This window comes from Coregonus lavaretus (assembly GCF_964263955.1).
Source record: "Coregonus lavaretus genome assembly, chromosome: 10".
Taxonomy (NCBI): Eukaryota; Metazoa; Chordata; class Actinopteri; order Salmoniformes; family Salmonidae; genus Coregonus; species Coregonus lavaretus.
Window position 1 is genome coordinate 14,158,172 of NC_139997.1, and position 24,142 is coordinate 14,182,313.

At 41.4% G+C, this 24,142-nt stretch overlaps 2 protein-coding genes across 2 annotated transcripts in view; one reads left to right on the forward strand and one right to left on the reverse strand.

Annotated features, from left to right (window-relative positions):
- The window catches only part of LOC311135838 (uncharacterized protein), a 19,103-nt gene extending 7,391 nt beyond the window's left edge, over positions 1 to 11,712 (reverse strand). Inside the window, exons 1-8 of the mRNA XM_084169870.1 lie at positions 11,314 to 11,712; positions 10,804 to 10,881; positions 10,421 to 10,505; positions 10,274 to 10,309; positions 8,664 to 8,803; positions 7,941 to 8,064; positions 7,661 to 7,805; positions 7,379 to 7,489 (exon numbers count right to left, since the gene is read on the reverse strand). Coding sequence (XP_084025996.1) covers positions 7,379 to 7,489; positions 7,661 to 7,805; positions 7,941 to 8,064; positions 8,664 to 8,803; positions 10,274 to 10,309; positions 10,421 to 10,505; positions 10,804 to 10,881; positions 11,314 to 11,503 — 909 coding nt within the window. The 5' untranslated portion in view covers positions 11,504 to 11,712. The remainder of the gene's footprint in view (positions 1 to 7,378; positions 7,490 to 7,660; positions 7,806 to 7,940; positions 8,065 to 8,663; positions 8,804 to 10,273; positions 10,310 to 10,420; positions 10,506 to 10,803; positions 10,882 to 11,313) is intronic.
- Positions 11,713 to 14,961: 3,249 nt separating this feature from the next.
- The window catches only part of LOC311135633 (5-hydroxytryptamine receptor 4-like), a 55,429-nt gene continuing 46,248 nt past the window's right edge, over positions 14,962 to 24,142 (forward strand). Inside the window, exons 1-3 of the mRNA XM_084169661.1 lie at positions 14,962 to 15,136; positions 23,494 to 23,581; positions 23,796 to 23,942. Of these exons, the coding sequence (XP_084025787.1) occupies positions 23,553 to 23,581; positions 23,796 to 23,942 (176 nt within the window). The 5' untranslated portion in view covers positions 14,962 to 15,136; positions 23,494 to 23,552. The remainder of the gene's footprint in view (positions 15,137 to 23,493; positions 23,582 to 23,795; positions 23,943 to 24,142) is intronic.

Sequence of the window (24,142 nt, forward strand, 5' to 3'; positions counted from 1 at the left end):
AAAATACTGTAGTAAATATTAAGTTCTGCTTTTCTGATGTATCAAATACTTATGTCATGCAATAAAATGCAAATTAATTACTTAAAAATCATACAATGTGATTTTCTGGATCTTTGTTTTAGATTCCATCTCTCACAGTTGAAGTGTACCTATGATAAAAATTACAGACCTCTACATGCTTTGTAAGTAGGAAAACCTGCAAAATCGGCAGTGTATCAAATACTTGTTCTCCCCACTGTAGGTTTCTCACTTATGGGAGGCATAATTGGGATATGGGGAAGAGGAATTACTGTAGTTCAAAAAGTGTAGTGTTTCTGCTGACTGTGTTTTCACATAATGCTGTAGTAAATACTGTAGTATTCTATAGTAAACTGTAGTATTTTTTCATGTGGGAATGGTTGCTTTTCCTAGAAATCCTAGAGTCACATACAGTACTGCTATGAATATGGCAAACAACCTGAGGTTTATTATTATAGCACCATACATTTTGTATATAATCAGTAATCACTATTTACTTACTGACTATTGTTCAACTGGCAAAATACGTAGAGAGAGAATTCATTCTTCCTCTCCTCTCCCCCCCTCTCTCTGTCTGATTGTTAAAGCATTAACTCAATTAGAGGCAGTGGGGTGTTTGTTAAAACATTAACTCAATTAGAGGCAGTGGGTTGTTTGTTAAAACAATAACTCAATCAGAGGCAGTGGGGTGTTTGTTAAGGCATTAAGTCCATCACAGAGAGGCACTGAGGTGTCATTATTGAGAAGCTGCTTCCTGTTTACCAAGGGGGAGAGAGAGAGAGCCTCCTCTCAGAGCAGAGCAGAGAGCACTTCTATGGATCACTCTCACTCACGCATGCACGCACACACACAGTATTCTCAGAATACTGATCATTGTTTTCGAAAAGGAACACTGATCATTGTACAGTAGCAGAGATTGTGGGAAAATACGATTCTATGAAAACTATTTAAAAACTGGGAAAAGAGATATCACATATTTAGGATGTCTGTATTCATGATCCCTGGCTTTACTGTATCACAGGTCCCCAGTAGACTACAGCCCCTCATCAGGCCTTGTCCTTATTCCCAGTGACATGCACATCCTGCTATCAGGAAGCCAGTCAGGCAGCCAGCCAGATGCGGATGTTTTATGTATAACCCCATTAGCAGGCAGCATTTGGGCCCACCTGACCGGGGCTGGGGCTGGCTGGGGCTCTGGGTTCTGAGGGAAATAAATAAACACAACATAGGCAGAGATGGGTCTGGATTTCAAGAGTTGCTGTCTGGACCATCTCTGATCATAGGCTGGCACAAAGGGGATGCAGCGACTGACGTGGAATATAAAGCCTTTCATGAGCTCCAGAATAAAGTGTGTGAGTCCAAGAGTGATTGTTGCAGAGGACTTTACAGAGGCAAAGTGTGATGATGTCTAAGAGTCCAGGGCTAAGTCAATGAATGCAATGGCCTAGCTAGAGTAGGAAAGACAGAGTCTCGAAGAGGCGATAGTCTGTCAGTGTTACCTGATTATTTCTGACAGTCCAGAGTGGAAACTAGCTCAGCAACATCATCCCCAGTCAGTCCATTGTAGAGAACAGTGAGACTCACTGACCTCATAGAGTTAATATTCCACCAGCAAGCAACAACAGGACATGCTCAAAATGCCACTGCACACTCCCCCGTTCCATTTGAGAGGATTACTCACGTCTTTCCGAAAGCTCAGGAATCTTAATCCGCCACCTTAATGATGCCATGTGAGGCCTGGCGCCTCTGATGACTGTTGAATAGCTAATCAATGGCTACCCGGATTATCTGTATGGACTATCTGCAGGGACACTACCTGCACTGGCTATATGCACACTCACAGGTCTCTATCCACACACTCACACACACACACACGCACGCACGCACACACACACACACACACACACACACACACACACACACACACACACACACACACACACACACACACACACACACACACACACACACACACACACACACACACACACACACACACACACACACACACACACACACACACACACACACAGTGCCTTCAGAAAGTATTAATTCCCCTTGACCCCTTGACATTCACACTCCCCAGTCCTTAACAATTACAAGCATACCCATAACATGATGCCCCAAACATAACACTTTGTATTCAGGACAAAAAGTTAATTGCTTTGACACATTTTTTGCAGTATTACTTTAGTGCCTTGATGCAAACAGGATGCATGTTTTAGAATATTTGTATTCTATACAGGCTTCCTTCTTTTCACTCTGTCAATTCGGTTAGTATTGTGGAGTAACTATAATGTTGTTGATCCATCCTCAGTTTTCTCCTATCGCAGCCATTAAACTCTGTAATTGTTTTAAAGTCACCACTGGCCTCATGGTGAAATCCCTGAGCGGTTTCCTTCCTCTCCGGTAACTGATTTAGGAGGACCCCTGTATCTTTGTAGTGACTGGGTGTATTGATACACCACCCAAAGTGTAATTAATAGCTTCAACATGTTCAAAGTGATATTCAATGTCTGTTTTTTATTTTTTTTATTTTTACAAAACCTCCCTGGTCTTTGTGGTTGAATCTGTGTTTGAAATTCACTGCTCGACTGAGGGACCTTACAGATAATTTTATGTGTTGGGTACAGAGATGAGGTAGTCATTAAAAAATCATGTTAAACACTATTATTGCAGACAGAGTGAGTCCATGGGGTTTTGTGTGTAGGCCAGTGTCACAAAATGTCCATGCAACTTATTTTGTGACTTGTTAAGCAAATTTGTACTCCTGAAACTTATTTAGGCTTACCATAACAAAAGTGTTTAAATACTTACTGACTCAAGACATTTCAGCTTTTCATTTTCTATTCATGTGTAAAACTTTCGAAAAACATAACTCCACTTTGACATTATGGGGAATTGTGTGTAGGCCAGTGACAAAAAATCCCAATTTAATCAATTTTAAATCCAGGCTGTAACACATCAAAATGTGGAAAAAGTCAAGGGGTGTGAATACTTTCTGAAGGCACTGTACATGATTAACATATCATCATGGTGTGATTGTGGTAACGTACAGGAACGCAAGTCCTTTTGTTCTCCCGATCTGGAATACCTCACCATCAAATGCAGACCACATTATGTCCAAAGATAATTTTCTTCGCTCATCATCACTGCCGTGTACATTCCCCCCCAAGCCGACACCACAATGGCTCTCAAGGAACTACACTGGACTATGTACAAACTGGAAACCGCATATCCTGAGGCCGCATTTTTTGTAGCTAGGGACTTTAACACATCTCCTGTGCTACAAGCGCATCACAAACTCTTGATCATTGCTACTCTCCCTTCCGGGACGGCTACAAGGTCCTTCCCCGCACCTTCCTTTGGCAAATCAGATCACGCGCCATTCTGCTCCTCCCCACCTATAGGCAGAAACTTAAACAGGAAGCACATGTGGTAAGGACTGTTCAACGTTGGTCTAACCAATCGGAATCTAAGATTGTTTTGATCACGTGGACTGGGAAATGTTCTGGTTCGTCTCTGAGAATATTATTGACGTATACACTGACTCGATTCATCAGGAAGGGCACTGTGATGATTAGAACTTATCCAAACCAAAGATCGTGGATCGTTGGCAGCATTTGCGCTAAACTGAAAGCGCAAACTACCGCATTTATGGACGTGTACAAACAGACCAGCTATGATCTCTGTAAGGCAATCAAAGAGGCAAAACAGACAGTACAGGGACAAAGTGGAGTCGCAATTCAACAGCTCAGACACGAGACATATGTGGCAAGGACTCCAGACAATTAAGGAATATAAAGGGAAAGCCAGCCAGCCACCTCTGTTGCCGACGTAAGTAATTTAAGCGTGTTAACCCTCGCAAAGTTGCCAGTCCAGACAGCATCCCAAGCTGCGTCGTCAGAGCATGTGCAGACCAGCTAGCTGGAGTGTTTACGGACATATTCCATATACCAGTCTGTTGTGGGGGTCGTAAAGCAAAATGGAGAACACCATCATGTTCGTGAGAGTCTCATCTTTCCATAGAGTGGTCATATTAGTTAGTAGGCCAAACCTTTCGGACACTACAGACGTCTTTGTGAGAAGACCGATTTTCGGGATGTCTCCTAGTCTGACAAACAGCGCTGTAGCTCTGCCACTTTCCACCACAGATGCGGAAGGCAGACACAGACAGATGCGGTGGATCGAGACACAGCCCATGCAAAAAACAGATATCTCTAGCTCAAACTGGCGGATTTTGATGGGGATTTTTGTAAGGTCTGTACCTGTGGTTTTCCACACATGTGAAAAATACAATTTGATTTGCCTGGCTGGCTTCGTAGGTATGGGTTAAAGTACTCTCTCTTTCTCTAACTCTCTCTCGCTTACCCACTTCTGCCTTCTCTCTGTCTCCCTCTCTTGCTTGGTGTTATCTCTCTCTCTCTCCCAGGGGTGGACTGGGACAAGAATTCGGCCCTGGCATTTTATCCACACCAGCCCGCATCACTGCGCACACTTTCTCTCGGGCGCATGGGGGGAGAGGAGAGTGGCTTGCTCATCACAGCAGCAGGCCCCAGCGAGGGCAAAGGCACAGGGCAGACACTTTCATTACAGGAATCATGAGGATAATGCACTTTACTATTTGACCAAATCATGGTTTTAGCCACCCAAAAAATAGGACGTTTTGAGTGAGCTGACAATGTAGAATGTGCTCTTTCTACGTTTATTGGCACCTTTTCCGTTTTTTATGATCCGGGATCTTGGCTGTCTAACTGATGACAGTCGGAGCAGCTCTCTTTGCTGATGCCGTGTTTGACTTTGAACATGAGTTTGCATAACCTCAGCTCAGCCTATCAGAAAACAGGCCCGGCCCATCTTGGTAGTGGGGCCGGCCATTACCCACTGATAAGCCAAAGGCTTATTATAGATTATTATAACATCTTAACAGGCCCATGGGGATCGCAGACCATGTCACCTTTTTTATTGTTTTATTTCTATAGAAAAACATATCTATATTTGTGTGTGTCAATTTCGACCAGCCCACCCAACAAAATAATTGTCCAGCCCATCTGGCACTTGCCAGAAGGCCAATCACCAATCTGGCATTTGCCAGGCCAATCGCCAATCATTTCTCTCTCTCACACTCTCTTACACTCTCCTGGTGTTGTTATTGTTGTGGAGGAGCTGCTTTGCCTCAGGTGAGGGGAGGGCGTGACGAACCCCACTCCACCCATGACGAACACCCTCCTCCTCCCTCCCTCCCCCTCCGCTCCTCCACCCAACTCCAGCACTGTAACATCAGTGTTTACTGCCTCAATCAATTACCCATCATAACCTGGGCGTATGGGTATGCATTATTCATCCACCTGCCGGGAGAGAGGGAGGGAGGGAGGGAGGGAGAAAGGAAGGGAGGGATGGAAGGAGGGAAGGAAGGAAAGGAAGGAAGGAAGGAAGGAAGGAAGGAGGGAAGGAAGGAAGGAAGGAAGGAAGGAAGGAAGGAAGGAAGGAAGGAAGGAAGGAAGGAAGGAAGGAAGGAAGGAAGGAAGGAAGGAAGGAAGGAAGGAAGGAAGGAAGGAAGGAAGGAAGGAAGGAAGGAAGGAAGGAAGGAAGGAAGGAGGGGGAGCCGTGAGAGCACACAACAAGGAATGCGTCACAAGTGGCCCCTCCTCCCACCTTCATCATGAATATGACTTAACACTCACAGGCAAACAAGAACCTGAAACATCCCAAACATCCCAATCTACATGTGAGACCGTGGGCATAACCACAGTTCACTGACCACCACCGCTGGAGTCGGAGGAGGGTGAGTCAGAAAATGTTCTTCTCCGACAACCCTGGAGAAAATGAAATGTACAGTACAGAGTGTAGTGCAATGTTAATTAATTCAGAGACCGACTATAAATATTCTGATATGAGAATTTGTGTGAGTGACTTTCTGTGTGTGTTGCTATGCCCAAAAAGCAGAAGAGGCCCAGCTGTGCTTCCCTGTGACTGCTAGGTCTACTGGGAGCTGGGGCCCAGCTGTGCTTCCCTGTGGCTGCTAGGTCTACTGGGAGCTGGGGCCCAGCTGTGCTTCCCTGTGGCTGCTAGGTCTACTAGGAGCTGGGCTCTGAAGCAGGACGACCAGGAACTCAGGGCTCCTCTCCTCCCCCGCCTCTCCCTTCCTCCTTCTCCATCCCTCCCTCCTTCTCCATCCTCCCCTCTATCTCCAGCCTATCCCTCTCTCCATCCTTTCTCCCATCTCACTCTCTATCCTCCTCTCCCTCTCCATCCTCCCTCTCTCCCTCTCCATCCTCCCCTTCCCCAACACTCTGTCACCCTGACAGTTCACTCTGCACGACAGATTCATATTCATGAGATATTTTGATTAAATATGCATCTATGACCACCTGTTTGGGCCTGATTAATCTAACACTTGTTTTTTCTGCTCCTAGTTGTGTCGGCACCTCACCAGCTGGTTGAAATCCCATGTCACTTGTTATTAACAACCTCTCCAGGTCAGGACTCACACAGAGAGATATCTCTACATCAGACCAATTGAGGAATTTTCAAGTACAAAAATGATGCTAACTATACTCACTCAGTGTTACAAAAGGTGAAAAAGAAATTACACAACATACTAGCTAGTACACAATTGAAGCCATTGCAAATACAAGCTATTACTTTTTCCACTCATACAGCAAACACAGCCCTTGGGTAAGAGGGTCAATCAATTTGAGCCCAATCAATTCCCCTCATGGGCTGTTGTTTTTGCGTGACGCGGCATGAGGTCACACTATTTATGGACGTCATCAACTGGACCATTTTCATTATAAAGCCAGCCAGTGAACAATGAAGAGATGGCGACCACAGTTAGCCAATAATCTATTGGCTGACAGCTCTATTACTAAAAACACCCATAATACACTATTAAATAACTTATCTTTTGTCACACAATGCATTCATTTCAGCATCTGCATCATAAACATTGACTGGGATGTAGGAGGCCTATTTTGATTAATCGCCTTCCTGTTATCAGATATACAATACAATGACATGGGGAAAAAATACATAGAGTCGATAGCTTGGGCTGCTCATGCAATATTTCAGAAATATAATAATTCATAGAGGATATCAACTGGGGAACATGTGAACATACTTGTCATTCATCATTGTAAACAACTTAGAAAGAAGTTCATTGTCATTGCGTGCCGCCGGGAGATCACAGTTGTCTATCATAAGTATAGGAAAATACATAATGTTCCCTTTTACATTCAGACTTCTTTAAATATCTATTTATGGGCATGCTACTCCCCCTAGAGCTCAGATCATGAATGCACAGAGAGAGCTGAGATATCAAATAAAATGTTATTGATTACAAGCAATGTAGTGGACTCACTTGATTGGCTATTCTCCTTCCACCAATGAACGGAGGCCAAAGTCTCTGTACTTCCAGGAGGACGTAGTAAAGGTAATCAGGGTCTGCCCTCGCACGATTCCTAATTTCCTCCTGACAAAAGAATGAAGCGTTAGTGTTAGTACAGGGTTCCTGCAGTACTACACTGATTCAAAGCAAGGCATTTCCAAAAGCTGTGTAGTTGTTACTACAATGTAAGGTCAACATCATTTAAAGTGCGTTCCCGTGCTCTGAAGTTTCAGTAAGAGAACCAGGCCGTCTCACCTTGCCTGCTCCACTCAGAACCAGAGTGAAGGAGGTGAGTAGGGATGCCAGGGCTTTGGGGATCAGAGCAGAGATGAACAACAGCAAATGCTGGGAGGCACAACTGGCATCAGGTAGAGGGAGATCGCGGAGAGAACCTACAAACCTACAGAGCGAGAGAGAGAGAAAGAGAGAGTAAGTGAGAGAGCATTAAGACAAAGTGACAATGAAAGTGAGGCGAGAAGGCCCACTACATGTGACCACAAGGTGTGTGTCTATGACAACATATTTATGGACTCACCCCTGTCTCTGACACTCCAGCTTGTCTTTAATGATGTCCATGAGCTTGTCTTTAGCCTCCAGCGCTGTGCAAAAGCCAGAGGACCACAGAGGAACCTTCACACTGACTGGAGCTGAGATGATCCCTGTAAGGGAAGGACAGGGGGTTGAAAGGTCAAAGGTCACATTCTGACAAAACAATATATGTATCCATCCCTATGCTTACATCAACCTGAAAGGGGCCTACGCCTACCTATAGAAGAGAAACCACTACAGTTTCATTAGCCTAATATCCCCTTTTGAAAAGTATATTGGCTCACAATTACCACATTAACATGCTGTGTTAATGTAATAGTCATTGACACCTGCTGGGATTCACCGAGATGCCTGAGGCAGTGTTGTCAATAGAGGTGTTGAGATCTAACTACCACTGTAGCTCAGCTAATGCACAGATATGTGTGTCTATTCCACTCCCTTTGAAAACAGGGCTCCTTGAATGCAGTGCAGTCTGTTTTGTCAGACATCTATCTGGCTATACGTATATATTCACCATCATCAGGGGACAGGAAGTTCTTTGAAAGAAAGTGAGACTAAAGTGTTTCTTCAATTGTTGATATGCTGAAATTGTAGTGGTGTTTGTTCAATGAGGCCCAGTGTGGGCAGCATGCCTCCCATTGTAAGAGGGGAAAACCTACGAGTGGCAGAGGCTGATCTCACCGTGCCAGTGTAGGGTACATCATCTCACCGTGCCAGTGTAGGGTACAGAGTGCTGTAATGTCCTGGAAAAGCTCTGGCGTCTCCTCTGGGTTCACATTCAGGAACAGCCCCAACACCAGTTCTGTTCCCAACCGTTTAAACAGGGGGTACACGGACACGGGCTCCCCACTACACAAGAAGAATCAGAGAAGTGAACAGAACATACTGTGCCTTCAGAAAGTATTCACACCCCTTGACTTTTTCCACATTTTGTTGTGTTACAGCCTAAATTTAAAATGGATTAAATTGACATTGTGTGACACTGGCCTACACACAATACCCCATGGACTCACTCTGTGTGCAATAATAGTGTTTAACATGATTTTTGAATGACTACCTCATCTCTGCAACCCACACACACAATTATCTATAAGGTTCCTCAGTTGAGCAGTGAATTTCAAACACAGATTCAATCACAAAGACCAGGGAGGTTTTCCAATGCCTTGCAAAGAAGGGCACCTATTGGTAGATGGGTAAAAAAAAGCAGACATTGAATATCACTTTGAGCATGGTGAAGTTATTCATTACACTTTGGAAGGTGTATCAATACACCCAGTCATAGCCACAGGAAGTAGGGGTACTGAGGGTGCTGCATCACACCCTGATAAATCAGAATTTAAAAAAATATATAAATATTAAAAAAAAAAATAAGGAAACATTTCCTTTGGGGCAAATCCAACACAACACATCACTGAGTACCACAATTCCTATTTTCAATCAGTGGAGGCTGGTGGGAGGAGTTATAGGAGGATGAGCTCATTGTAATGGCTGGAATGGAATAAATGTGATCCCGTACTCCTATAGCTCCTCCCACCAGCCTCCACTGTTTTCAATCATGGTGGTGGCTGCATCATGTTATGGGTATGCTTGTCATCGACAAGGAGTAGGGATTTTTTTTTTTTGGGGGGGGGTAAAAATAAATGGATAGAGCTAAGCATAGGCAAAATCCTAGAGGAAGCCCTGGTTCAGTCTGCTTTCCAGCAGACACTGGGAGACAAATTCACCTTTCAGCAGGTCAATAACCTAAAACACAAGGCCAAATATACACTGGAGTTGCTTACCAAGATGACATTGAATGTTCCTGAGTGGCTTAGTTACAGTTTTGACTTAAATCGGCTTGGAAATCTATGGCAAGACTTGAAAATGGCGGTCTAGCAATGATCAACAACCAACTTGACAGAGCTTGAAGAATTTTGTGCAAATATTGTACAATCCAGGTGTGCAAAGCTCTTAGAGACTTACCCAGAAAGACTCACAGCTGTAATCGCTGCCAAAGGTGATTCTAACATGTATTGACTCAGGGGTGTGAATGAGAAATGTCTGTATTTCATTTTAAATACATTTGCAAAAATGTCTAAAAACATGTTTTCACTTTGTCATTATGGGGTATTGTGTGTAGATACTGTAGGAGAGAAACAAATTAATTTAATTAATTTTGAATTCAGGCTGTAACACAACAACATGTGGAATAAGTCAAGGGTTATGAATACTTTCTGAAGGCACTGTAGGTCATACATTTCTGGTATGGTCCTGCTAGTGTATTTTGAGTAAGACAGAAGTGCATGAAGGAATGTGAGTGGGGGTTTCAAGGGTTCTTACGTTGCAGAAAGATCCTTCAAGCACCGTTCAGAAACACTGTGTAGGAAAGAAAAACAGAGAAACAAGCATTGTTATCCTTAATTAAGATATATTTATAATGACATTTGGTCAACCCTGTCATACCCAATAAATGAAACTAGTCTTTACCTGTTAATGAGGTCAGAGCCTGAGGCCAGACACTTTCCTGTGAAAAGGTTGGTGAGAGACAGACGCAGCAAGCAGGCTTCCTCGCCTGGATGAACAATACAGAATACAATAGATAACATTATGGAGTTGCTAATAGCATAGGAGAATTAAAGAAACTGTGCAATGACTCCATCTATTGATCTAAATAATGAATATTCTATTTTTTTTTTCAACTTCTGATAAATTAATTAAACAAGCAAATAGTGTGAAGGCCTAAAGCAGCTTTACCCTGTGAACATGTACGATCAAAGATGTCTTTGTAAAGGCCAGATATATCCCCTATCCCATGATAAACAAATTGCATGCAAGTTGCACCCTATGGACCTATTGGGACATCAACTCACCATTAGCAGTCACTATGTTGTCTCCATACATGTTGTGCATTACATCAGTGGGGTCTTTCAGGAACACAGATGACTTCTCTGAAATACAGTCATGATCACATCTGCTGCAATTTCCTCTTTCAATGGGGAAACACACAATTCTCACCCCTACCCCCCAGGCAAAGTCACGGGTGCATCACATGACATGGTCAGTTATCAAGCCCTGTCTAATCTATGGATGAATTATCATTAATGAAATCCTATCACATCCTGCTAATGCGTTAAAAATAGAAATGAACTTTAAACTGATATGTAGACTCATTCATGATTCATGAAAAGCAAAAACTATTAATGTATAAAAATGTTGGCCTATTAGGCAAAAATGTGACAGTTGAACTGATTAGGTTATTGCGACACACACACACACATGCATACATACACACACACACACACACACACACACACACACACATGCATACATACACACACACACACACACACACACACACACACACGAATAAGTGGCTATACCGCAAAGTAATTCTTTCATCCCTTCCACCGAACAGACGAAGGAAGTTGGTTTGTTCAGAAGTCTTGATTGAAATATCCGTGTCCCATGCTTTTCAATACGTTGTTCACAAAAAGCCACCGGATCTCGGTAAAACTCCAAAGACTTGTCTCCCAACACAGAGACCCCCGCAGAGCCCAGTAGTTTCGACATTATTTAAAATTAGCTTACTCTGCAGGGGTTAGCTCAGCGGTAAATGAAACCACAGTCGTTGGATTAGACGGCAGATGGTCTAGTTTGTTTGGGTGATAAAAAACCGCTTATTCTGCATCTATTCTGCATCTATTATTGATCCATTCTGCAACAAGGTTGAGGATCAATATGGCTATTTGTCTAACTATGCCATGAAAACGCAGGCTTAAAGTCACCAAATGTGTTTTGTTTATTCTGAAAGCTGGCATATTGTATTACACAGACCTATCACATTACTTCTATCTCATCGTTATATCTCGATGGTAACTGAAAGCATTCAGAAAAGCGCTTCCTGGATGGACTTCAGATAGTCCCACCCCCAACACTTCGTTTGGCGTGCCTGCAGTTCGAGCCTACTGTAGCAGATTGGCACGCGTTTGTCTTCTTCTTCGATGAGGTTTAACAGCGGTTGGCATCCAATACATTTTGCATTACTGCCACCTACTAGACTGGAGTATAACTCCCTTATACTTTGCTTGAAAAAAATAATAAAATAAACAAATACCCTACCATCTAACACTACACTCACCAAAAAATAAAATTAAAATAAACACCACCCTACTCCACTATTTAAATCTATTTAATCCTACCTCAGACCAACAGCGTGAAAGGATGGGACACCACCACTTAACACACCCTGTAACTCTTCTGACATCAAGTCTCGCACACCCAAATACTTATCTGCAGCTGCCACCACAACCTACATTTTGTGTGACTTACGTTCCATCCCTGCACTACAGTTGATAACCATTGGTATAAATGCTAAAAATCCAATCTTACTGAAACATACACTACCGTTCAAAAGTTTGGGGTCACTTAGAAATGTCCTTGTTTTTGAAAGAAAAGCATTTTTTTTGTCCATTAAAATAACATTGTAGACATTGTTAATGTTGTAAATGGCTATTGTATCTGGAAACGGCTGATTTTTAATGGAATATTTACATAGGCGTACAGAGGCCCATTGTCAGCAACCATCAGTCCTGTGTTCCAATGGCACGTTGTGTTTGCTAATCCAAGTTTATCATTTTAAAAGGCTAATTGATCATTAGAAAACCCTTTTGCAATTATGTTAGCACAGCTGAAAACTGTTGTGCTGATTAAAGAAGCAATAAAACTGGCCTTCTTGAGGCTAGTTGAGTATCTGGAGCATCAGCAATTGTGGGTTTGATTACAGGCTCAAAATGGCCAGAAACAAATAACTTTCTTCTGAAACTCGTCAGTCTATTCTTGTTCTGAGAAATGAAGGCTATTCCATGCGAGAAATTGCCAAGAAACTGAAGATCTCGTACAAAGCTGTGTACTACTTCCTTCACAGAACAGCGCAAACTGTCTCTAACCAGAATAGAAAGAGGAGTGGGAGGCCCCGGTGCACAACTGAGCAAGTGGACAAATACATTAGAGTGTCTAGTTTGAGAAACAGGTGCCTCACAGGTCCTCAACTGGCAGCTTCATTAAATAGTACCAGTCTCAACGTCAACAGTGAAGAGGCGACTCCGGGATGCTGACCTTCTAGGCAGAGTTGCAAAGAAAAAGCCATAACACAAACAATAAACTTGGATTAGCAAACACAACGTGCCATTGGAACACAGGACTGATGGTTGCTGATAATGGGCCTCTGTACACCTTTGTAAATATTCCATTAAAAATCAGCCGTTTCCAGCTACAATAGCCATTTACAACATTAACAATGTCTACACTGTATATCTGATCAATTTGATGTTATTTTAATGGACCAAAAAATGGCTTTTCTTTCGAAAAACAAGGACATTTCTAAGTGACCTCAAACTTTTGAACGGTAGTGTATATCACTTGTTGGCCTATCCCTCTGTACTAGTACAGATCTACTACTCACACCACTCCTCTCAGGATCCCTCCCCCTTGACCCATCTTCCTCTACTTTCTTCACTGCCTCAGCATATGACAACTTCTGCACTACTCTAACCCTGGAAACCTCAACCTGCCTCTCTCACACAGGATATTCTGATTCCCAGTCCCATGGGCACCCCTACAATTAACACATTCCACTACTTTCCCCAATGCTACACATTCCTTTATCTCATGCCCTTCTGCACACTTCTCACACCTAGAAACCTTCCTCCTACACACTGCTGCCACGTGCCCATAAGCTTGACACGTGTAACAACGTAATGTATTCGGCACAAAAGCTTGTACAGGATAACTTATATATCCTAACATCCCTTTGTCGGGCAAAGACTCAACATCAAAACTCAAAAGAACAGACAACGACTCTTCTGTTTCACTACTCACGCCACCCTGTCTGCATCGCACCAAATGACGAGCATCACAAACAGCGGGAATCTTCCCCTTCAGTTGGTCAACGTTCACATTTACCGCTACCCCAGTAATCATTCCTTTCAATGGCACCCTTTTCTTGAGAGCAAAACAATTCATATATCTTGGCCCCATTCATTTAACGCAGAGCGCCTGCTCCCTCTGACCAGCAGAAACACAAACAATTATCACCAGACCACTTCTGGTTACCCTCACCGATTCCACAGCACCCAACTCTGTTTTCACCCACCCTGAAACCACAAATGGATCAGCCAAAATGCAAGGGTCCACTTTTTCCAAAAACAGTCACAGAATCATCTTTATCCTGACCCTTGGTGCAAGCCTCGGGCTCCGAGAACTTCACCACACCTATCACCTCCTATCCTTCGCCCTCATTCAGTTCCATTTCTCCTCCTGTCTTCAGCTCACTCTGCTTACGCTTTCTACCATTCTTCTTTAACAAACCATCTCCCTTTTCCCCACAATTTTTAACCGACTCAAGCTCACCCTCTTCCTCCCTCTCTCTCTTAGACCTCCTCTGCCTCTCTTTTCCCCTCCATTCCTCCTCCGTATTCCAAGTACACATCTCCTTATGATAATACTGCACTTCTCCTGACATACATCCTGTTCTTGCCTTCTCAAGGGACGCCATTTAACCGGCTGTCACAATCTCCGTACAATCAGCACACAAAAAAGAAAGGCATACGTTTGTTGTAAGCAAGCGTCATTGTGTATTGGTTCAACATAATCCTCTCTCGCTATGTCTTGGATTAATACTGTTTGAACATCTACTTTGTTTTCATATGGCATTTTATTTGAAGTTGCAGACCAATGCACATTCTGAGGCAACTATAATGTCAGTGTTGGCCATCAAAGTAACAGTTGTCCTGCCAAACAAAAATGAAACAAAGTATTTATCTAGCATTTGACACAATAAAAGGTGGTCCAGACAGAGGGATAGAGATGGAGAGATGTAGTCTCTGGTGTCTCCCTATTGGAACCCCAAGGGGGCGTCCTAGTCAACCCTTTCTCTCATCTGGGAGAAGCGGGCTTTGAAAGCGGGTTGCCCATCTACAGCCCAACTCGCCAATTTAGTTCGTTTGCAAACTGTGATCGCGGCTCAATCATCTGTTCTCCTGCACATCGCCTTGCGCACCATGGTATCTCATTTACCCGCACCTATGGCACTCAATGGTCATTGCTTGATGTGTTTAATCTGTGACAAAATACCAATGGAATATGAGAGTCCATAGCAACACAGGGCGCTGCTCGAACCCGAAAACCGAAGCGCCGAGCCCACAGGTGAGAAAAACTTGAAGTTCGGAATCTCTCAGCAGCATTGTGGTTTGTTGTAGCTATTCAGACATTGAAAATGAATTGTTTACATCGAAAATAATAATATAGCTTAATTCAATTGAAGAGTTTGTAGTAGTAGTGCAGTCTGGGGATATTCTGCATGGACGATATAGTTGTGCCTAACACAATTACGTACGAGAATTGAGCACATTTACTGTTATACCCTACTATGATTGACGTACGCATTATCAGAATTATGTTATAGACATACAAAGCCCACATACAAACCCTGAATTGTATATGCTAATGATTTTTAAAATGACTTATTAATGCATGTTATAATCGAGATAACACTTATCTAGCTGTTATTATTATGTGTCCATGGTTAAGAGATGGTAGCTAATTTGATTGTGCACAGAGCAGTGTTGGGTAGTAGTGAAATCGGTGGTGGGAAAAGATACCTTAATAGAACATGACTCAAGTAAAAGTGAAAGTCACCCAGTAAATACTACTTGAGTAAAATACTAAAATTATTTCGTTTTAAAGATACTTAAGTATCAAAAGTAAATGTAATTGCTAAAATATACTTAAGAATCAAAAGTACAAGTATACATAATTTTAAATTCCTTATATAAAACAAACCAGATGGCATCATTTTCTGGTATTTTTAATTTACGGATAGCCAGGGGCATGCTCCAACACTCAGACATCGTTTACAAACAAAGCATGTGTTTAGTGAGTCCACCAGATCAGAGGCAGTAAGGATGACCAGAGATGTTCTCTTGATAAGTGTGTGAATTAGAAAATGTTCCTGTCCTGCTAAGCATTCAAAATGTAACGAGTACTTTTGGGTGTCAGGGAAAATGTATGGAGTAAAAAAGTACATAATTTTATTTTGGAAAGTAGTGAAGTAAAAGTAAAAGTTGTCAAAAATATAAATAGTCAAGTAAATTACAGAGACCCCAAAAAACTACTTAAGTAGTACTTTAAAGTATTTTTTACTTAAGTACTTTACATCACTGAGTGAAATAGATGTAGTTCAACTAGTAATTTAACTACATTTTGCAGTAGCTTGGTGATAGTTGAACTAAATTCAAATCTTGGTAGTGTTTCCAGTGGTGAACTACCTTTTTGCCATGTAGCGGTGTAGCTTACTATTGGAACTACACACTACTTTTTTTTCGCCATCAGACCTGCCTAATTCTCCCTTAAAACATAGTTTTTGTGTTTAGGCTAAATTACACATCTAGGCTAAATTCCACATTCTGTTAACATCTAACTCCAGAGTGATCTGTTCTTGCAATTAGTATTTTATGACATTTCAAATTTAGATATGATAATGTATCACAAATTAGTTTTTAAAAGTAGCTTTAGTTAAGTAAACTATATTTTTCTTAAGGGTAGCTTTAGTGTAGCTTAACTTCTTCCAGTGTTAAAGAATTGGTAGCTTGGTAAACTATATTTTCAGAGTAGCTTCCCCAACACTGGAACAGAGATGTATCATATTTCACTTGCTCTATTGCACTATGCACTATTTTAACCCAGTTTTCATACTAAACTGCTTGATGATGATATGTCATTGGCAAATCCAAGTGTTTGTAGGCTATATCAAAATAATAGTAGGCTTAAATATTGTAATAATATTAATAGAAGTCTTTCAGAACCAAAGAGCACTTTTTAGTTTAAACAATGTGTCGAAATGAATATGCCATTAACATCAGATATATAAGGAGGCTCATGATCTGCAGGCTACTGTAAACTCATAGTCTGTAAACTCATTTCATCTATGTGCTCAATGAATTCTTCCTTATTTGTTACTTTATCACCCTTTAGTAAACAGTAGCCTACCGCACACTGGGTTGGTTTATAGTCTAACACCTTGTTGGGTTTTATAGTGTAACACCTTGTGGATTTCATTAGAGCAGAGATCAGGTTGGCTGTCCGCAGCTCAACTAACACCCCTGTTCTAAATGGAGGTAAAAAAGAGCCTAGAAAGTCCTGAACATCCATTTAACAGCACAGAGTACACACGCTCTCTCTCACACACATTTTTTACATTTTAGTCATGTTGCAGACGCTCTTATCCAGAGTGACTTACAGAAATAATTAGGGTTAAGTGCCTTGCACATTGGCCGATTTTTCACCTTGCAGGCTTGAGGATTTGAACCAGTGACCTTTCGGTTACTTTGCTCTGGCCCAACACTCTAACCGCTAGGCTACCTGCCACCCCTACACACGCAGGCACATGCACATGCACACGCACCCATTCCACTGCTCTCTTTGGGGTCAGATGATCATCTCCTGCCCCTTTGAAATATATTACCAAAACAGAGGTCAGCTGCTACCAGGTCTGCAGTATATTTAGGAGCGCTCCAGTGATTATGTAACGTTACCCCCCAGGAAGAATGCTTATCCTGTGATCAATCCTGTTTCATTTCATTCATTTCCAAGGCATCATGTATAGCCTTGCTGAAATAACCTCAAGAGGATGTTTGCATGTGTAGGTACAGTTTTATGATTAGGAACTTTGTCCTTTCTCTTAATTAAGGCACCAACGGACATAATCGGGACGATGGTAACTATGCTATAGATATAGCGCTGTGCCTTCCAGGTGGCTGCACACAGTGTTATGAGTCTCTGTCTCTGCTAGTGCTCCAGTGTAGCCTACCACACCCGTAAGATTCTGCTACGACTTTCCTTCTGTTTCAGGTTGTTTTGACTTCCAAGCTCCACTTTTGACAAAGTGAAATTCTCCTATCTCCCTTACAGGAAAAACCACATGATTTCACATGTGGAAAATCACATGATTTCACGTGAAATTTCACATGTGAAATCATGTGAAAACTTGTTTTTGGAACATTTTACATAGCTTTAGTCACAGTCAATAGCCCACGCATCTAGGAATCATTGATCTTGACAGTGCTGCCATATGGTGCCATGAGAGAATGGAGATTCAGTCAGTTCCCACCAAATAAAGGGAAAAGCACATCCACAGCTGCCTGATGGTAGCAAATAGCTGTTTTATTCCATGGTGCCTGGTGTGTCTGTGTTCATTCTCTGTTTACCCCCATCACAGGCTGTCACAACTCCTCTGAGTGACCCTGCATAATCAATTACTCCTTCAGAGATCATTACGGTCATCTAAGTAGCTCAATTCATTAAATATGTTTCTTTGCATGGAACAAATGTCCGGGTTTGCATCTTGTCCCTGTCGTTGGTGTGCATTGCGTGTGAAATTGTCTCCCATGAGCACATGGCAAAGTTAAAGTCGTCTTTATAGTGTTGTTTATGGAGAAATTGAGAGCCTTTGAAATGCTCGTCATGTGAATTAGAAAAGATGGGTTACTGTAGAGAAGCACAATTAGTCAACCATTAGAAGAACTGTCCCAAAACATACATAGAACATACGGTACATAGAACATGCTGTCCAACCAACTGTTATAGTTACTATCAACCTACTGTTATAGTTACTATCAACCTACTGTTATAGTTACTATCAACCTACTGTTATAGTTACTATCAACCTACTGTTATAGTTACTATCAACCTACTGTTATAGTTACTATCAACCTACTGTTACAGTTACTATCAACCTACTGTTACAGTTACTATCAACCTACTGTTATAGTTACTATCAACCTACTGTTATAGTTACTATCAACCTACTGTTATAGTTATTATCAACCTACTGTTATAGTTACTATCAACCTACTGTTATAGTTATTATCAACCTACTGTTATAGTTACTATCAACCTACTGTTACAGTTACTATCAACCTACTGTTATAGTTATTATCAACCTACTGTTATAGTTACTATCAACCTACTGTTACAGTTACTATCAACCTACTGTTATAGTTATTATCAACCTACTGTTATAGTTACTATCAACCTACTGTTATAGTTACTATCAACCTACTGTTATAGTTACTATCAACCTACTGTTACAGTTACTATCAACCTACTGTTATAGTAACTATCAGCTTAATGTTACAGTTACTATCAACCTACTGTTATAGTAACTATCAACCTACTGTTACAGTTACTATCAACCTACTGTTACAGTTACTATCAACCTACTGTTATAGTTACTATCAACCTACTGTTATAGTTACTATCAACCTACTGTTATAGTTACTATCAACCTACTGTTACAGTTACTATCAACCTACTGTTATAGTTACTATCAACCTACTGTTACAGTTACTATCAACCTACTGTTATAGTTACTATCAACCTACTGTTACAGTTACTATCAACCTACTGTTACAGTTACTATCAACCTACTGTTATAGTTACTATCAACCTACTGTTATAGTTACTATCAACCTACTGTTATAGTTACTATCAACCTACTGTTATAGTTACTATCAACCTACTGTTACAGTTACTATCAACCTACTGTTACAGTTACTATCAACCTACTGTTACAGTTACTATCAACCTACTGTTACAGTTACTATCAACCTACTGTTATAGTTACTATCAACCTACTGTTACAGTTACTATCAACCTACTGTTACAGTTACTATCAACCTACTGTTATAGTTACTATCAACCTACTGTTACAGTTACTATCAACCTACTGTTATAGTTACTATCAACCTACTGTTATAGTAACTATCAACCTACTGTTATAGTTACTATCAACCTACTGTTATAGTTACTATCAACCTACTGTTACAGTTACTATCAACCTACTGTTACAGTTACTATCAACCTACTGTTATAGTTACTATCAACCTACTGTTACAGTTACTATCAACCTACTGTTATAGTTACTATCAACCTACTGTTATAGTAACTATCAACCTACTGTTATAGTAACTATCAACCTACTGTTATAGTTACTATCAACCTACTGTTATAGTTACTATCAATCTACTGTTATAGTTAAAAATAAATGAAACAAATTGTGGCATGTGGTCAGTGGAGGTGCAAATAATATGAATCAGTTTGCCTGTTGAAGAGCCACACGGTAAAGACAGTTAGTGTGGGAAGGTGTCAGATCTGATTGTGCGAGCAGCATTTGCAGAACTGTTTGTTATTCCTCCACTAATGTTATGTAATGTACTGTACTGTAATTCAATTAATCTGTTTTGGTCCTTTAAATAATTCCGGATTGTGATGGTGGCAGGTGTTTAACATATCAGGGATCTCTGATTTAATAATTTTGATTATCTGACTTTGTAACAAGTGAATGTTGGACAGAAGTTTGACAAGGAGCCCATATATATTGGTTCTTGAACAAACTTTACAAGTATGCGCTTCATTTTCCCTTCAGGCATGTCTGTCTGAGTTAAACTCGGCTCCTTGGCTGAATGTGTTGGGACAGAAGTATGGCCTGAACACACTGGAAAGTGATATATTCTGGGACCATGGATGAAAATTAACTAAATAGATTTCATCCAGTACCAGTTGAACTACACTGAGTGTACTAAACATTAATAACATCTGCTCTTTCCATGACATAGACTAACCAGGTGAATCCAGGTGAAAGTTATGATCCCTTATTGATGTCACTTGTTAAATCCACTTCAATCAGTGTAGATGAAGGGGAGGAGACAGGTTAAAGAAGGATTGTTAAGCTTTGAGACAATGGATTGTGTAAGTGTGCCATTCAGAGGGTGAAGGGGCAAGACAAAATATTGAAGTGCCTTTGAACGGGGTATGGTAGTAGGTGCCAGGCATACTGGTTTGTGTCAAGAACTGCAACGCTGCTGGGTTTTTCACGCTCAACAGTTTTTCATGTGTATCAAGAATGGTCCACCACTCAAAGGACATCCAGCCCAACTTGACACAACTATGGGAAGCATTGTAGTCCTCTGTAGCTCAGTTGGTAGAGCATGGCGCTTGCAACGCCAGGGTTGTGGGTTCGTTTCCCACGGGGGGCCAGTATGAAAATGTATGCACTAACTGTAAGTCGCTCTGGATAAGAGCATCTGCTAAATGACTAAAATGTAAATGTCAACATGGGCCAGCATCCCTGTGGAACGCTTTAGACACTGTGTAGAGTCCATTCCCCGAAGAATTATACTCAGTGTATATTACTATTTTCAAAGACATGCACTTCTAAGCCTTTCAATAAAATGTCTGTTAGTGTTTTCTGTAATGTATTGGTTGTGGATATGATAGGAGGAACCTCACCCATTGATCGAGATGTAGTTGTCCCTGATTGCACTGACTTTGCTCACAGGTGCTTGTTTGAAGAAGTGTACTTACTGTGATCAAGATGTGGTTGTCCCACTGGCTATCCTAAGTTGAATGCACCAATTTGTAAGTCGCTCTGGATAAGAGCATCTGCTAAATGACTTAAATGTAAATGTAAATGTAATGGAGGAGTCCAAGCCGCCAGTGGCCAGATTTTACCCTCCTCCACCTCGCATGTAAATCCACAGCATGCCAGACCTCTTAAAGCAAGATTTGTGAAATTATGGTTGAAGATGTTTTGGAGTATTTACTTGCAAATTATTTATATGGAGGCGCTGGTAAATGGTTTGGGATTCATTCAAGGCTTTTACAGTAAGTTTAAGTTGTATTCATGGCATGATCATCTGCAAATACCTTGGTTCTTGTCATTGCAAGGATGGTCATTATTTCACAGGATTGCAGTGCTTTGGATACATTCTGCTTGACATTCCTGTTCTAAACTGTTGTAGTGCAATGCTGAGGACTTTTGACTCTCCGACAAGCTATTCATTTGAATGGCTTCAGACAGTTTCTATGCTCGAACATGACTGTGTTTCTTTGCCTCAAAGTCTTGGAATGAGAAGTTAATATTCTTCTCTGAGGTATTTGAACACAAAAGAAAAGCCTTACATGAAAGATATTCCCAGAGAGAGTGTTTCGAGGACTCAATGTGAGCATTGTGATATAGACTGTGATGCCATCGCCAAGTCAAGTGTTTATGTTCCTGGAATGCGTCTTCTCTTTGTAAAATGTGTACTTTATGTTCCAGTTTAGGATTAAGGATAACTGGACATCAAACTGTGATTTGTGAAGACAGTGCCAAACGATTGTATATTTATTTACCTTTTTTTTTTTTTATACAACTCTTGTTTGATGTTTTGTATTTCATGGAATGCTATAGAATGACAGTCATTCCACTGTGATTACATGCTTATAAATGTAACTTGTGAGGATATAATTGCTCTGGAATGGTCCATCATTCCATCAGAAGCTGTCGGACTGTCATCCCACTCTGAGGCTGCTGAGTTCATGGAGTACTGAAGCCTGGCAGATTAGGGAGAAATCCAATATGGGAGGCATGCCTTTATTTTGAAGAGCTGTGCTTAGAGTGTGATCTCCATTGGAATGAGGAGTCTTCTAGAATGGCAAACACCTCAGTCCTCTCATGTATTTACCCACTTGGATCTCAGCATACTCTCACCTCACTTTCACTCTTCGTATGTATTTATCCAGCAGGGGCTCCAGGCAGAGCACTCCTGTGTGATTTGGACCCACTGCTCCCTCTCCGGAGGCTGAGGTGTGATTTGGCCACAGAGGACTCCATGTTAATAATTATGTGCCAAAACTCTTCTCCCTTCCTCATGTTGTGTAGGGAAATCTTCCTGTTCAACTCAACTCCCTGTCTAACAGATGACACATTTATGGTCGGAAAATCTAGAGAAATACTGGGTCAAAGAAAATAGTGGCTTTGTCTGAACTTTCTCTGCTCTCTTTTATGCCGTTGACATACAGATAGGGCAAATATTGTCTCATTCCATTGGCTGTGTGGGTTGTGTTTGTTCTGTAAGGTGTGTGTGTGGGTGCACAGTGCGCACGTGTGCTTGTGTGTCTGTGTGTGCTGTCATGCCCCTAAGCTTTGTGTGGAGGGGAGATTTGTGGGTCATAAGCACGCTGTGCAGACACATGCAACCACTGCCCTCTGTTTGCTCTTTCACTATTGTTTTGTTAAAGTCTGAGGGATCCAGACCAGGGATTCAAGCCCTTCTCAGACTGTACTGGTTATCTATTGTAGCTGTCCTATCTCAAGTCTGCTTCAAGGAAGTTTACTTGTGGGAAGAAAAACCTTGGCCAAACGTTGACCATAGACAGGGATTCTCAACTTTGTTGACATAGGGACCATGATACTGTAACATGAGGTAAACCTCACACACTTTAGATATGGTGGGTTATGACAGGAACTTTATAACTGTTTGCTATAAGACAACACCACTTTCCTGGACTTTTGAGTTAATAATATTCACAACTGATAAAGAAGTCCTCTAAACAGCCATTGTTACATGCGTACCAGACAGGTTCAGAGTGGGTAACATACAGGATTAGAGCTGTAGACTTGAATAATTCCCAGTGTTAGTATTGGAGCTGTGACGAATGGGCCTGGTTGTGTTTGTCCTCAGGGCCACAGCATCGTGTGTAGAGGACTCTCCTCTAGCAAACTCCATGCAGATGAACAGTGATGGCCACAGAATCACACCCACCTGAACAGTAAGAACACACAGTGGAACATATGATGATCTACATTAAACATCTAAAGGCCACTCAGAAAATTATGCTTTTTTTATGAAAGGTCTTCATTTATACATGTGTTATGATTGAGTTGTGCTTGTATCTAATGCAAATGCATTACTGTATTCATTAGTAATATTTGAAATGATGTGATGATAATTAACTTAATAACCATCATTGTTTGATTGTGTAGTTCAGTCGATGAAGTGGTAAACACGGAGCAAGTGCTGAACTCCCTGGAGAGGATCATTCTCACCATCTTCCTCACCATCATCATCATCATGACTGTTCTGGGCAACCTGCTGGTGATGGTGGCGCTCTGCAAGGACAGACAACTACGGTAAGAAAACTTCCTGTTTACATGTAGGTCCCATCCTGTCAAATCAAAGTGGTCAGAGGAGAAAATGTGACCCCTTTAGAGTGTGGTTTTTACCACAGAAGCTAGGTTTCCATCCAATTGGCAACAGATTTTCATGCAAATATTCTAAAATCAGGATAAAAACATACGCATTTTCCCACCAGAGATGTGTTTCCATCAGG